Below are 15,602 nucleotides of genomic sequence, written 5' to 3' on the forward strand. Positions count from 1 at the left end.
TGCTGCCTGCCCTCCTACGCTCTTCACGCGAGTAGCCAGGCACGGAGGGGGACGTGTAAATAAATAATGTTTTAATACATTTATCCATTTTAGATTTTAACATCTATGTGTCAAACATGTCATCCGTATAGTGCAGCACTGTAAATCACAGGCCTCAAGCACAGACACCTTTAAAACGAGGCAGGCTGGACGTAGCGTGAAGCGTAGACAGTCTGCTTTGGCCTCAAGCCCACTCTCTAACCCAGAGGCCGGCCGCCGAGGTATAGAAGAACGCTGTTCCTGGTGCTGACAGTACAGGCGCTGCTCAAACAGCAACTTCATTAGCCAGCTATGTAGCGGCCGCAAGCAGGGGGTGAGCAAAGCGGCATCACTCATCTGTTTAGAAGTCAACACTAATGATGTCAGAGCGATGGCTGCCAGCGTCGCAAATTAATTTTTTTGAATTGATTCTATGAGAAAAACACTGTATGGGAGTTTTTATCGATGTGGAAAGCTGGAAAACAGTAGAAAACTATGCAAAATAACACATCTGTCTTTCTCTGTTTTGATTTAGAGAGAATAAAAAAATTACGTTTCTGTTTCTGTAAAACATCATACCACATAAATTTATAAAAATAAAAAATATAATGTATGATCAGACCATAATTTTTTTATAATAAATAAAAATAAATAAATATTTTTAATATATAAATATTTTTAAAACCCGCATAAATGCAACTTTTAAAAACTCTGTTGAATAATATTAATGGTAAATATGTGCAGAGTTTTTGTCTTGTGTAGTTTACGGTGTAGATAATAAAACTTGTTTGCATGGATTTATTGAATAGTAAAAAAAAAGTCTAAAAATACCAAAAATAAATAAATAAATAATGTAATACATTTTTAGTTTTTAGTACCATACATACTGTCAAATATTTGTATTTTATTTAAAAAAAAAAATCTGATATAATGTAATGTGTTTTATAATTTTGTGTGTGTGTGTGTATACAGTACACACATGCACATACATACACACACCCACACACAGTATATAATCTTTGAAAAAGTCTTTGTCTTATTCAGGTTTGCTTCTACATATATACTGTTCATACATATACATATATACTTTATAATGTTCAGTGCTTTGATACAACCTGTGTTGTTAAAGCGCTATATAAATAAAAATTATTGATTGATTGATTGATTGATAGTGTACAATGTCACGTTTTAAATGTAAGCTAGTATTGTGTGAAATGCAAAAAATAACAGAATTAGCAAACTAGAATAAATATCTTAAGAATTTAATCTTGTTTTAATCTAAGAAATTTTGAGAAATTTACTGGAAACAAGATAAAATAAATACTGATTATGAAATTTATTTGCAATATGTGTGCATTATATGTCACTATAATCCTGCATGTTGGCAGAGTCCAAGTATGTAGCCAAGTTATTTTTGGAGCGACAGTGTTCGAAAATAAATCTGCAAAAATTAATCAGCATCGGTACAATGACACCACTATAAAAACCGCTGTGAAAAAAATGCAGCTCGTTTAAGCAGAGGTTATCTTAATTTATGATGTGTATATGTGGAGTTGAGAGGTTGCTCTCAAGCCGAGGGTGTGTGTGTTTGTGTGTGTGTCGTGCACACAGCTCCCAGTGTTCCTGCATGAGACACAGCAACACCCACACGCACGCTGTAGCGATCGCTCACACGCACACCTCCGCGCTCCGCGCGGCTATGTAAAGCGCTTTCAGTCAGCGAAGGCCTGGAAAGTCTGGCCACGATCGTTATGGATGATCTCGCTTGCTCGTATGTTGAAAAGGGTCCGTTGACCCCGCTAAATTAGTTAGAAAATGAAGAATGCTACCAGAGCTCGTTCACTCACCTCATTTCATGGTTGCACTCACTGTGCGGTAGACAGATGGATTGCCAAGTCATTAATCAAAGGCGATCCGTTTTTTTTTTTTCCCTTTGCTTTCATAAATGAAAAGGCATTTCTTTATTTATTTAGTGTGACAGTTTGGCGGCACGGGAGGCCAATGCACTCATGTCTTATAATCTGCTTGTCAAAGCCAGTTAACCTTCTGAGGGAGAAATAAATACAAATTCTGCACTCAGCTTATCAACACGTGCAATGGCTCTATTTGTGCAGACTACTGCTGAACTTAAAAAAAAAAACATTAAAAATGTTAAAACGGATTTAATGCGTTTCCAAAGTGGATAATTACGTTCTCACTTCTACTTGTTGTGATATAAAATTGCAGTTGACATCCCAACCTTAAAATCTGGTTGCGATATTCCAGTGTATGTAATCAAACTTGACTTTTATTTTCAGTAGGGACCTAATTGTCTTGAGATTCCAGTAAGATTCGGTGTTGCGGTTTTGAAGTTACGTTATGCCGATATCTAGCCAAGCAGGAAACAATCACTGTGCGCATTTAATCACGTACTGTTAACAGTCGCCACTGTAGGGTCAAAGGGGCCAAGGGTTAATCTTCTTAAGGGACTTTTAAGACGCATTATTCCTTGAGGGGTTTGATAGTGGAAAATCTGCCTTCCTACCTCCCTTTCAAGCCCCTCCGGTGGAGACACGGAGACTAGGGTTAGCGTGATTGCTCTCACGGTGACTCGCTCGCTCTGACGGCCACTTTCACGCTGTAAACAGCTTCTCAGCCAAATGGATTGTTCCGTCTGCCCTGCTGTTTACACGGGGGGCAATTACGTGACGCTTAATTTCATGAAAACAGGGACGTCTGAAGATTGGCATCGCTGAAATGTGGGCTGATATGGCTGCGCTTGAAGCGGGAGATACGCAGCTGAAATGTTCCAGATAACCGGTTTGTCGGTGGCCTGACTCCCCCCAAAACCCCTCTCTTACACCCCTGAGGCTCTTTCACTCTGTCTGTCTTCAAAGTTCCACACGTTTATTCCTTCATTCACCATGCTGTTTGGACCGTTTTGCTCTTTACAACGATGTTTTTGTGTCTTGAAGAGTGTTTTCAAGCAATTCCGAAATGTTAATCTCCAGAGGAGGACCAAAGCTACATGTTAATCCTTGGGTTCTCTGAACAACTAGTCAATCTTAAAGGGTTAGTTAACTCTAAAATGAAAGTTGTGTTATTAATTACTCACCATCATGTTGTGAGCATGTTACAGGTTGGGAGTTATTCATGACAGAATTTTCATTTTGAGGTGAACAACCCTTTAAGGAAAACAAAATTAATCCCAAGTATGATTAAGACCAACTAAAGTATGATTTTTCCACTCTAGGTCTCTCACACTATCTTCACTCTCCCACATGAGTTTATATATTTTATTGTTTTCAGCTCTTTGTTCATCTTGACTCCATTTCTTGCCTCTTTTTTTTCCCCCCAGACACATCAAAGTTGCAGAATCCAAGTCGTAAACAGTCAGTGTCCCGAAGCCTGAAACACCTTTTTCATTCCTCTACTAAATTTGTCAAGAGTCTCAAAAGGTGGTATGAGCCTATTACAAAAATAGATGGCACTTTCCACAGACAGATTAATTGGTTTCACATTAGTTTTATTAAAGCATTAGAAGCATATTATTGTATTGTTGTACATTTAGAAGTGCATGAAAGTAGTTTCGAATGCATGTAATGTTTTTTATCAGCCTTAAAATGGTAATTTGGCCTTTTCCACCTTTTTTTGATCTTTTCAACTGAATACAGCAATTAGAATCAAACAACAATCATGATTTTTAAAGAATCTTTCGAATTAATGGTTAAAGGCCAGATTTACTAACAGCTTGCACCAACTCAAACTGTCTTTTGGTGTTAAAATAGTGCGGTTTAGTACGGATTTACTAAAGAATTAGCGCTGAAAAGGCGTGAGCACAGTTTTTGCCCCTGTTCTTATTAAATATGCATTTGTAAGAGATTCCTTTTCAGAAGCAAAATTTATGGGAAATTTTATTACTCACGTTTGCGTTCATGAAATGATTGATATTTGCACCTTTATTTAACGGCATAAAAGCATGTTTTAAAGCAGGTGTTGCTATTGTGCTGCTATTGGTAGGTTGTATATTATGGAAATATTATGGAAAAGTGTTCTTAATGTGTGGCATGCAAATAAATCATGCACAGAATTTCCCCTCCCAGTGTTTTTAATGTAGTTGCACTCCTACTCTAATTTACACTTTTGAGTAAATCTGGCCTAAATAACTACATTTTGCCTCTATAATGCCTTTATTGATAATTGTCATTCATTTATAATTAATTGTGATTTTAAATTCTTAGTAAAAACTTTTGACTTTTGTCTATTATTTATTTATTATTTATTATTTATTGTATAATTATAATTTTTTGTAATTGCTAGAAAATGTCAAACTTTTTAATAAACTTTTTCTAATGAATAGAAAATAAAACCATTACAACGTATTATTACAATTCACCATAATATTGCTTTATTTTACTGTTCACTTTTAAGTTTTGGTATTTCTGCTAATGAATATATGTAAAATATAAATGTAATATTTCCTTTTTTTATATCAACTTTCAAAAACTCTATCACTAAATATTTGCTGAAGTACAACAAAAGAGCCCTTTTAGGAATCTCAGAGCCTGTTTTGTACTCTATTCTTGGAAAGTGCCAAGCCTTATAGAATTAACATTATAGCTGAATATGCTGAATTCACCTTTTTCTGAATAGGTTCTCTTGGCTGTTTTTTTTTTCAGGGGAGTTTATATAGCATCAGTATTTTACCATAAGGACAGTCTGCTAGTGACTAATGAGGATCAGATCCCCATAGTGGAGGTGGACGACTCATACAGCAGCTCCCTCATGCAGGACTTTCTGTGGTTCACCAAGGTATGCAAAAACATACAGTCAACCGCGACATTAAGCAGCGGAGAGGTCAGCGAGATACTGCACTAAAGTAACATGCGTTTTGTTAACGCTGAACTGAAACATACATTTTCAATGTTTTCCTTACACATCTCTTTGACAAGCGTCAATATTTTTGTTGGTTTCTTCTAAATGCAGCCTGCGGTCAGCTTAGCGTCCTAAATATATTCTGTCAAAGTGAACAGTCACCACACTTTTGACGTTAGACGCGCGTTTGTAATTAGCCCATCATTACAAGGCTAAAGTGGTGTGATGCAAGAAGCAGAGAGAGTCTTTGCAGAATATAGCTCTTTGTTTGATGGCCAAATACTTCTAGATTTTATGGTGAGATTGGAGGTAAAGTTATACTCACGGAACGAAGTCTTGCAGCATTTTTAAGCGCTCATGTCTGAATCCAAATGTTTATTTTACAACATGTCTCCTAATGTGCAACTAAAAAAATGAAAGTTCATCAAGGTAGATTTTGATGTTGGCTTGATAAACCTTGTGTCCGTGTTTAAATAGTTTGAAGGTTAAACAGTCACATAAACAGGCAGGCACAGATGGTTTCGCCTCCAAGAATAATGTGCTTTTCCATCTAAAGAACCTTATAGCAGGGATGTTGCCTCACTGAAGATAAAGCACTCTGGCATTCATGCTCGGACTTTGAATGATGTCGAGGAATTAGGTAAATAGCTTCCTCCAACTTCACAAGTGTGCTTGTGTGTTTATTTTGCAGCTGTCCTGTATGTGGGAAGACGTCCGGTGGCTGAGACAGAGCCTGGCAGTCTCCACCTCTTCCTCTTCTACTCTGCAGTCCAGACAGAAGATGCTGGCGGCACGCGGGCCAACTGCAGGTTTGCCAGCCCGCGATGAGCCTTGCTAACAATTTATCACTATAATGGGATTTGATCTCAGTACAAATTGAAATTGAGTGGGATAATCTCTTCTGTGGGATTCTGAGAGGAGTGTGTGCCTGTGTTTGCGTTTGAGCATATTTCATATTGCATAACAATTATTTCGGCCAGCATGCACTACTCAACTGGTTTTTAGTAAAATAATGCAACTGAATTAAAATAGTATTCATTTTTACTTCTGTCCAATACTTATACAATAAAATTCTTATCTATGTAATTATAATATTATAATATAATTTTATTTGTTTTATTTTTTTATTTTGAGATAATTACACAACATTAGTCAGTCCAACATTCTAGAAATACTTTGCGATTTGTATTTCTTTTGTCATAAATAAAAATCCCAATGATATATTAAAGAAGGCCATATACTATATTATATATTATCGTTCCATGGTGGTGTTAATGTCACAGCTGAAATAAAATATGTAAACTGGGACCACAAAATCTGTGTACATTTTTTCAAAATTTTCAAGATTTAATAAATAAGCTTTCTGTTGATATATGGTTAGGATAGAGCGATGAGGTCAAAAAAAAAAATCTAAATACTGTCAAAATTGCCTTTTAAAGTTGTCCAAATTAAGTTCTTAACAATGCATATTACTAAAAAAATTTAGTTTTTATATATTTATGTTCAAAAATTTACAAAATATCTTAATGAAACATGTTATTTACTTAATATCCTAATGATTTTTACCATAAAAGAAAAATCTAATTTTGACGTTTTAACATCTAATTTTGACCCATACTACGTATTTTTGGCTATTGCTAAAAAATATACCCTAGGCCTTAAAGGCTGGTTTCGTGGTCCAGAGTTGCATATAAAAAGATAACAATTGTTTTATAATGGATATTTGACAAGCAGTGGGTTAAAATATTTTCTATTTCTCCAAATAGAATCTTTTGGGCACTCACAATTTGGGCCGAGTCCACTATGAGCCCATTAAGGATCGTCATGGGAATGTGCTGCTTGTGACTGTGAGGGAGATGGATAGCCTCTATTCCTTTTTCAATGGGAAATGGATGCAGGTATCCAAATTGCAGAGTCAGAGAAAGTCTCTGTCCACTCCTGAGGAACCATATGCCCTGGACATCCTCCTCATAACCATACAGGTAATTATAGCTGTGTCCTGACTCAAATGTCAACTTTTGCACCATTAGTCTACAGACATTAATGATACCTCAAATAGTAAACCATAAATTTTATATTCAGAAAAAGAATGCAATTTAAACTGTCATTTTGATTGTAGGACATTCTGGCCTATCAGAGACGAAGTCAGCACCGGCTGTCCTCAGGGCTTTATCTTGGTTACTTGAAGCTCAGCAGCTCTGTGGACCAGATCAAAGTTCTGGTTCCTCAACGTATGCCCAACATGCTCTGCCACACCAAGATACGAGACAACTGGAATGTGTCAAGGTTAGCATTGTTCTGAATTCTGAATGTGTCTCACAATTTGGAATTATTTTTTTGAATTCTGAGAAAAGAAGTCAAACTTACTGTACCTTTTATTTTGTGGTGGAAAAAAGAACTGAACTGCGAGATGTACCTTTTTAGTTACCTTTTTTACCTAAACTTCCATAGCTAGTCCTACAAACTTGAAGAAAACTGACCTGGGATGTTTAAATGAAAAATGCTAATAATGTAAAAAAGTAATACAACAAAGAGAATTTGTTGGGCCTGCTTTAGGCAAAATGTAATATTCTGAATATATAAAACTAATTAAACAAGCACACGAGTGAGAATGTGTTCTCCATACTTTTTCCTCGAATCGTCCTGCATTTTTCAGTTCACAAAGCAGTTCTCAGAAGCCCTTTTTTCATGTCGAAACCTATTGAAGAAAAAAGACCCTGGCAATAAAAGCAATGGACAAAAAGACAATTAAAGCTTGTATTCAAAGCCTGTAATAAAAGCACAGGATTATATCTGTGTTTCTGTAATTTTTTAAATTAATAAATATATCACTTTTAACAAAGCATCCGCAAAGGCATGACTCTTCAGGTAAACTTTCATGCAATCTAATGAATATTATTGATATGGACGTTCAGTTTTAAACCTTTTATAATGCAGAAGCAAATTAATATTTCTTACTGGTGAAGCGAATACGAGCTTTCCAGAGTGAGTGTACCTGAGCAGATTGAAATATGCCTGAACTCTGTGTCGGGCTCCCCCTCACCACAGGCTTACATAGTTTCTTGACACCACCATTTTTACAGTCAAAACAAAACTGCTATTTGTTTTGTTCGGTAAAGGAGCTATTTATTTATTTTCATCTCGGGTCATGGTGTTGACCTTGGTAGGTAGCTAGAGACAGGGAGAGTATTATCCTGCAGCTCTGTGTGGTAGTAAAACTAAATTTACTACGGGGCCGGACTGTGGAAGTCAGTGGGAGGTTCACACAGGATGATGCCCACTCACGGCTCGAGGAAAACCTCTGGAGCAAAGAAATTCTCTTTTTTTTCCACCAACCTACCCCTAGACTCTAGCCTTGAGGGTGTCCTTGAGCCTAAGACCAAATTACTATATTTTGCCCTGTCATCTTAACCACATACTGTGAGCTGATTCTTTTCATCCTATTAGTTTTTATGAAATTTATAGTTAAATTAACTTTAAATCATTTTACCTCACTGTAAAAATCTGGTTTTCTCTATAATTTGCCAACATGATTTATGAATATTTTTACTAATTCTCTCTGCAATAATTTACAAATACTTAAGGGTTGTCACTTTTAAACTAGTACTTTTCTTAGTGCAGCATGTTCTTATTAAAAGGAAAAGTTTTTGAGTGGTTGGTCACAAGCGTCACACCAGACCTTACTCTCAAAATCAGACCTAACATGCCATTCCACTTGCCTTTGGAAACCACTCTGTCTCGAGGGCTCTTCTGGAAAGAGTAATATAGAGCTGTGTGTATGTTGACTAAACGCTGTCTCTTCCCACCCAGGGATGAGTGGGAATGGCTTCAGTCACTGTCTGGCCCTGTGGAGGTGGAAACAGCAGATCAGGCTACAGACTGCCTCCTCTTCTCTGAGCTCCAGACGGCCATTAAGGGTCTGCTGCACCAGATCAATCTACCTCTCCACCAGGTACTGCAAGTCTGGTAACTTGGTGCAAAGTGCCACATTCATCAAAAGTATATATATATATATATATATATATATATATATATATATATATATATATATATATATATATATATATAGAAAATTACAAGTTATTTGAAAAGAGAGATTTAAGTTTAAAGCTTAAAAATAGTAGCGAGAATTGTTTGAGGTGTATATGGATGGATAGGTAAATGGAAGGATGGATGGATAGGCAAGGACATATGGATTGACAAAGGGGATGGATGGATGGATACCTAAACAGATTGATGGATGGATGGATAGATAGACAAACACATAGATAGAGGAGATGGATGAACGATAAACAGAATGATGGATAGATGGGTAGGCAGATGATAGGCACATTTTGACTGATAGAGGAGATGGATGGTTGGATAGATGTATAAACGGATGGATGGATGTATAGGCAAATGACAGACAAAGACAGATGTAAAGATAGAGGGGATGGATGAATGGATGGTTAGAAAAAAGGGGACAGGTGAATGGATGGATAGATAAATGGATGGATGGATGAAATTCACAATATTCTAATCTGTCATTGAAGTAAAACAATTGAAAGTGGGGGGAAAATCTCATTATGAAATAAATGCTTTCTCTAGTTCATATTGGCTACAATGATTGCCACCTAATTATTACAACGTCCTTTCTCAAGATAAAAACTCTGAGTTTTACACCTAATAAGAGACCTTCAGAATACCAGCCCCATGTGCTTCTTCTCTTTAGTTCACTCATTTTCAGCTCAGAGGACTGAGAGAGCCATGGCAAAAGCTTCATTTTGTGCTCAGTGATCAATTTTTCTGTTGATTTTGATGTTTGTTTTGGATTATTGTCCCAATGGAAGATCCAAACACTGCCCATTATAAGATTTCTAACAGAGTCAGTTACTTATGGATTTTTTATCTGTTGGTATAGAATCCATGATGTGTCTAAACATAAAAAGGTCCAGCATAAATATTGGTCCACAACATCAGAAATACAGCAGTATATTTCAATGCATACATGGGGTACTTATTATCCCTGTGTTCTTAAGTATTTACTGCTAAAAAGCTCATTTTTGTAGTTTTATCTGACTAGAAGCCAGTGCCATTTGAAGTTCCAGTCGTGTCTAATAACTGAATATGCTGGAGTTTGTTTTTGGATGAGCGAGAAAAATTTTCTTGAAAGCCTCCCAAACAATATGTGGTGATGTAGGTGTAGTTTGACAATTTTTTAAGGTTTTCTGACCCCAGAATTAGGATAACTATTTTCTGTAATTCTCCAGTTGTGATCCTTGGTGAGTCTTTAATCAATCAAATTCTCCTTCTCACCGCGCAGTAGAACGATATATCCTTTTCCAGGCAGGGATTTTCATAACATGTTATGTTAATTGGACCCTCTTTATTATTGCCCTGAATACGAATGTGTATCATTGTGGATCAAATTTGGATTTACATTGCTTTAGCTTTTGTTTTACTTCCACTTTCTATTTTGTAAAGCTCAACAGTTTTGTTCTGCACTTCAGAACTCTATATTGTTTGGTTTTACTCTTTGTGATGCATGATTAAAGAATTTTGGCCTTCTGGTTTGGATAAAAACATTTATTTCATCATGAGAATTTCTTCCCATTTTCAGTTGTTTTACTTCAATGATTGGTTAGATTTTTATATTTTTTTTTTTTTTTACAAAATATCAAAAGGATAAACTACGCAGATTTATTTTCACAGATACCATTCCTCATATTAGGCACCACATCAGAGTGCCGATATTAGTGGAAGTCACTATAGAGGGGATGGATGGATCCATAAACAGATTGATGGATGGATTGGTGAATGAATGAATGGATAGGAAGATGGATAGACAAAGACCTATGAATAGATAGATGGGATGGATGGATGGATAATAAGATGGATGGCAGATAGGTAGACAAAGACAAATGGTTAGATAAAGGGGATAAATGAGTGGATGTTAGATGGAGTGGACAGAAGAATGGATGGATAGATGGGTAGATAGATAGGTTGTGCTATACTATACTATAGATACTTCAGTTAAATTGTTTTTACCATAGTTTTGTAAGAGTCTGAGACCAAGTCTGTTTTAGGAATTTATGCTCGCTACTTAGTTACGGCATAACATTGTTACCCTTCGACCCCCGTGGGTTAAAGTCCGTGTGTGTGTCTCTGTGTGTCCCGCACAGGCCAAGCACTTCCGTCTCTACACACACGAGGTGCTGGAGCTGGGTCACAATGTGTCCTTTCTTCTGCTGCTGCCCGCCTCAGACGACGTTTGCTCTGCCCCGGGACAGACCAACCCCTACACACCACACTCGGGGTTCCTCAACCTCCCTCTTCAAATGTTTGAGCTCGGTACACTGGCTTCTGTTTCAACCCCTACAATATTAGCTCAGTTGGCCTTATAAAAATCCACAGATTCCTCCCCCCTCTGCCCCCAGTCACACTCCCTTAGGACCTCTAGTAAATCAAGCAGACACACACACATGCAGACACCAGCGGGGTGGCGGTGCGCACCACGGCTAGCCAAACAGCCACCCACCCCCCTCGCTGGGCCCAGACTGTGTAAAATAAGGAAAGGTTAAACAAGTAATCAATATTGTAATTCAATAAAATGTGTTTTAAAGAACGGCAGATCATTTTCATTCAAATAGCAAGGTTTGTTTTCAGTGCGCTTGTATGCTTAGCAGCGGTGCCAGTTAGAACACTTAGTAGCTTATTCAGCTGCTGTTGTGGGGAGAGTTTCAAACAACTTTTTAAACATTACACTGTGAGGTAGTTTCAACCCAAACACCATACACTTGTAAACCACCCACAGATTTCCATTACAAAAACGTCTTTTAAAAAGATTTGTCAGTGTTTTTGGACGTTAATGATAACCTTTGTAGGGTCTCGATTTTAATGCGCACGCCACCCAGTGAAGTCAATTTGAAAAATGCAATAACATCTGACTAGTGTTGTTCATTACTAAGTGTGGCATTATGTATTTTGTCTCCGTGTGCAGTTCACTTCTGCTCATATAAGGAGAAATTCATCAGCCTTTACTGCCGGCTGTCCTCAGTGCTGGACCTGGACGCTCTAATTACCCAGCAGGCTTTTAGAGAGGCCATCACTGACTCAGAGGTGTCCACAGCCAAACAGAGACACCAGCACATATTGGACTACATTCAGGTATGATCTATGAAGGGTATACATGTGCTTGTAATTTTTCCTTCTCCCTTGTTCCTAATTATATGATAAACAAAAAAAAGATTTCTCTTTTGAATTGCATTTACATACTGCATAATATAATACAGTATTTCATTGAAAACTGATGGCTCAGAACTTTTTTCTCATAGATATAATATACAATAAGAATTTGTCACCATATGCAAAACGCTTTTTTGCTGCAATATCTTTATGGGTGATTGTTCAAGCTAAATATCTGATCTGAATACCTGTTCTTAAATAGATGCTTCATAAGATTTGTGTTATTTTCTGTTTAGTACGGTTTGTTGTACGTCTTGGAACTATGTTAGTTTAGGGAGCATTTGCGAATGAATATCCTTTTTGATCGGAGCTGTCAGTGTGAGCCCACTTTGCACATCCATCTCAAAAAATCCATTTCCTCCCAATTTAAGTAATTTGTTGCACTGCAGGCATTTTGCATCTTCGTCCTTAGCCAAGGGTAGCTGTGTTTTTGGTCTACAATAGGGAATTTTCACTAAATAATATGCTTTTGCATTTTAGCGGTCACTGAAAACTACTGATTAATCACCATGAAATTAATCTTAAGTTTATGTTGACCAAGACACCATTTATTTGTCGAAACATATGATAAAACAGCATTATTTTGTAATCGGTAATACTTTATATTCATTTATTTAACTAGTTGCTCATTAGCATGCATGTTACTAGAATATTAGCTATTTATTAGTAGTAATTAAACACATATTAAAGCCTTACTCTAAATGACCTTATTCTACATCCCAATACTGAAAATTCTTATTATCAAATTAAAGAAAGCAGTTGTGCTGCTCAGTGTTTTTGTATGAACTGATAAACTTTCAGTCTTACGTCAATGCAATGACTTCATAGGTCAAGAACATACGAGTAACTTAACATATAGCAACAAACAGGTGTTTAGGCTAGCGGTATGGTGTTTTTTTATTGCTATTTGGTATATGAAAATTGTTTGTACACTATCTGAAATGATGCTTTACTGCTTCATTCCCTTTTATTAGCCACATTCGTGTTGTTTCAATTACAACTTTTAGCAATACGTCATTAATATGTAAGTCCTGAGGATCACATGTTTATTCCCAGCCGCTTGGGAGTGTTGGAAACATCAAACTACAAAAACAATTTAAACTAATAATCCAATTAGGATAGTTTATTGATGTCATAAAGCATAACTACTAGGCGTATAAACTGTAAAACAAGTTGTTTTTCTTGTGTCGAAATTTCAATAACAGCTCAGCAGACTCTCTCACAATTCGACTTGAAAGAGAGGCGTGTGTTAAGTGTGCCGGTCTGAAATAATCCCTCTCCGCCACCCCGGTCTGGGCGATTAATTGAGATTGACCACAAAACCACAAGAGTGTTTGTGTGATGTCAGGTCCAAGAGGCGCTGGAAAAAAGCAGCACACTGACCACAGATTACACAGCGCCTAAGAGCGACGAGGGGAAAAAATAATACCGATCAATGAGTGTGACTGCATAAATGTGTGTGTGCGGGGCTGAGCAATGTGGCATCAATTAGCATGAAAACCTTAATGTTCCAGGAGGCGGCGAACCAGAAAGAGCCACGTCTGTCAGAGTGGCAAGGTGGTGGAAAGAGCTTTGCGCTCCGCTCTCGTGCGAGAGGGCAGGTTTATATCGCTGTGAGGTCTTCGCAAAGATCTGACGGCTGACCGCAAAATGCGTGTTTCAGATGCATGTGGTGAGATTGAGACGGAGCTACCACGACACTCAAATGCAACTTTTTGGCTTTAAGTTGGCAGATTTACAAGTTTGCTGCTGGATAATACGAGTGAAATAAGCTACCAGAGTGATATCCAATATATATAGTTAGTTCAGGGTCCAGATTTTTAAAGCAGTGAACCAAAAGGATACCAAAGTTGTGTATGATACAGGCATATGTACAAAAATGTCCTTAAATCGAACACTAAAATTGTTCACTGCAGGCTGAGAAGGAACTTTCAGAAATGTCTCTTGAATTAGTTTTCACTGACAGCCAATAACTCTCTACACAAAACAAATTATGCTTGACACAAACCAATTATTATTCTCTTTGGAACTGAACCTTATTTTAAATAGAAGTCATGATTTTTTCTGCTTCGTGTTGTTTTTTTATAGCTTCAGAATAAAGCAGCCCATCTCTCTCTGTGTTGCATTGGTCTAATATTTGAACATTTTTTCCAAACATTTTGCTTCAAAATTCTGGTTAGTTTGGTTTCACAGCCTTTGATGCATATAAAAACAAGAAGCCTTTTCTCATCCCTGTTAATGGCCTGGCCTATTCATTTTGCTCTCCTAAATATACATGATTATATGGTCAGCTGCATTTTATTATTACCGTTTAACATTATTTCTCCATGCAGTCCATGGCCCTGTTGAAATGGCTGGCAAGCAGCCTGTCCATGGTAGATTTTTATTATCATTTTATTTTATATTTTATATTTTGCATTTGCATTTGTATTTTGTACTGTAGAGTTTGACTGCACTACCTTTGACGCAAATAAAAGGGAAAACATTTTCTCATCCCTTTAATAACGGTCAGGAATATTCATTCTGCTATCCTAAATATGCACAATTATACGGTCAGTTACATTTTATTATTTCCATTTAACATGATTTTTCCCTGCTGTCCACGACCCTATCAGAACAGACCCGTGATTCATTTTTGGGGTGAGAGCCGCTATATTGGAGCACTGGGTATGATATAAGCCACCCTGCCTATTTATTCTTATTTTCCCCTAATTTGTTGCAATATTTCCCAGCCAGCAGCATCGGCCAAACATTTATTAGTTGAAGTAGTCTATTTCGCAACTTAAAAAAAACTCACATTATTGCCCTTGTCATACTGGAGTCCCTCTTTGTCGTTAGAAGCCCAGCATATTTTCCAAAGGAGTCATCCTGTGGTGTCAAAGCTCATTCCCATAAGCTGGATCTCACATGGCATTTGCTAGAAAAAGCTCAAATTGCAGAGTGTGTGTTTTTTTTTTTTTTTCGTCTACCCCGCTTCATTTTTGTATAGCCTTTTTTCCTTTCGATTCGAAATAAGCTCCTTATAAATACAATTGCTATAGTACGGCCCGAGGATGGAAAATATGAAAGCGGTAGTTGTGAAGATTCACTGCATGGAGGTTAACAGCTCTGATTGAAAACACATTTTACCTCTCATTTCGCTTCTGCACACTAAATAGGAGCAATATGTACAATTCGGCTCTGACGTGCCGCGATTGGCGAACAGAGGAAGATGACACAAAATAAATTATGATATTAGTCACGGTCATGCCCCTTCAGACTTCACAGCAAGTTTGCCGTGGCCTCCTTTTGAAGCTTTTGTGCGATGCGCTTTAATGGTTTGAAAAGCTTTGTGATGTTTGTGGGGAAAACGCTAGCGAGGTTTGCGCGGGGGAAATACCGCATTTCTCACACTGAAAGCTTCTTGCGATTTGCATTTTTATCGAATCAACATTTAAACAGCACCCTTTAGTTTTCAAGCTAACCTTATTTTACTTGCCGAAATGAAATAACAGCGTGTTGTTGTT

At 37.2% G+C, this 15,602-nt stretch overlaps 1 protein-coding gene across 1 annotated transcript in view; it reads left to right on the top strand.

Moving 5' to 3' along the window:
* ankfn1 (ankyrin repeat and fibronectin type III domain containing 1) overlaps positions 1–15,602 on the top strand; it is a 32,070-nt gene that overhangs the window by 14,156 nt on the left and 2,312 nt on the right. Inside the window, 8 exon segments of the mRNA XM_043254362.1 lie at positions 3,356–3,455; positions 4,677–4,809; positions 5,564–5,689; positions 6,639–6,854; positions 6,992–7,158; positions 8,683–8,824; positions 11,034–11,202; positions 11,852–12,018. Coding sequence (XP_043110297.1) covers positions 3,356–3,455; positions 4,677–4,809; positions 5,564–5,689; positions 6,639–6,854; positions 6,992–7,158; positions 8,683–8,824; positions 11,034–11,202; positions 11,852–12,018 — 1,220 coding nt within the window.

The sequence above is a fragment of the Puntigrus tetrazona genome, chromosome 12 (assembly GCF_018831695.1).
Source record: "Puntigrus tetrazona isolate hp1 chromosome 12, ASM1883169v1, whole genome shotgun sequence".
Taxonomy (NCBI): Eukaryota; Metazoa; Chordata; class Actinopteri; order Cypriniformes; family Cyprinidae; genus Puntigrus; species Puntigrus tetrazona.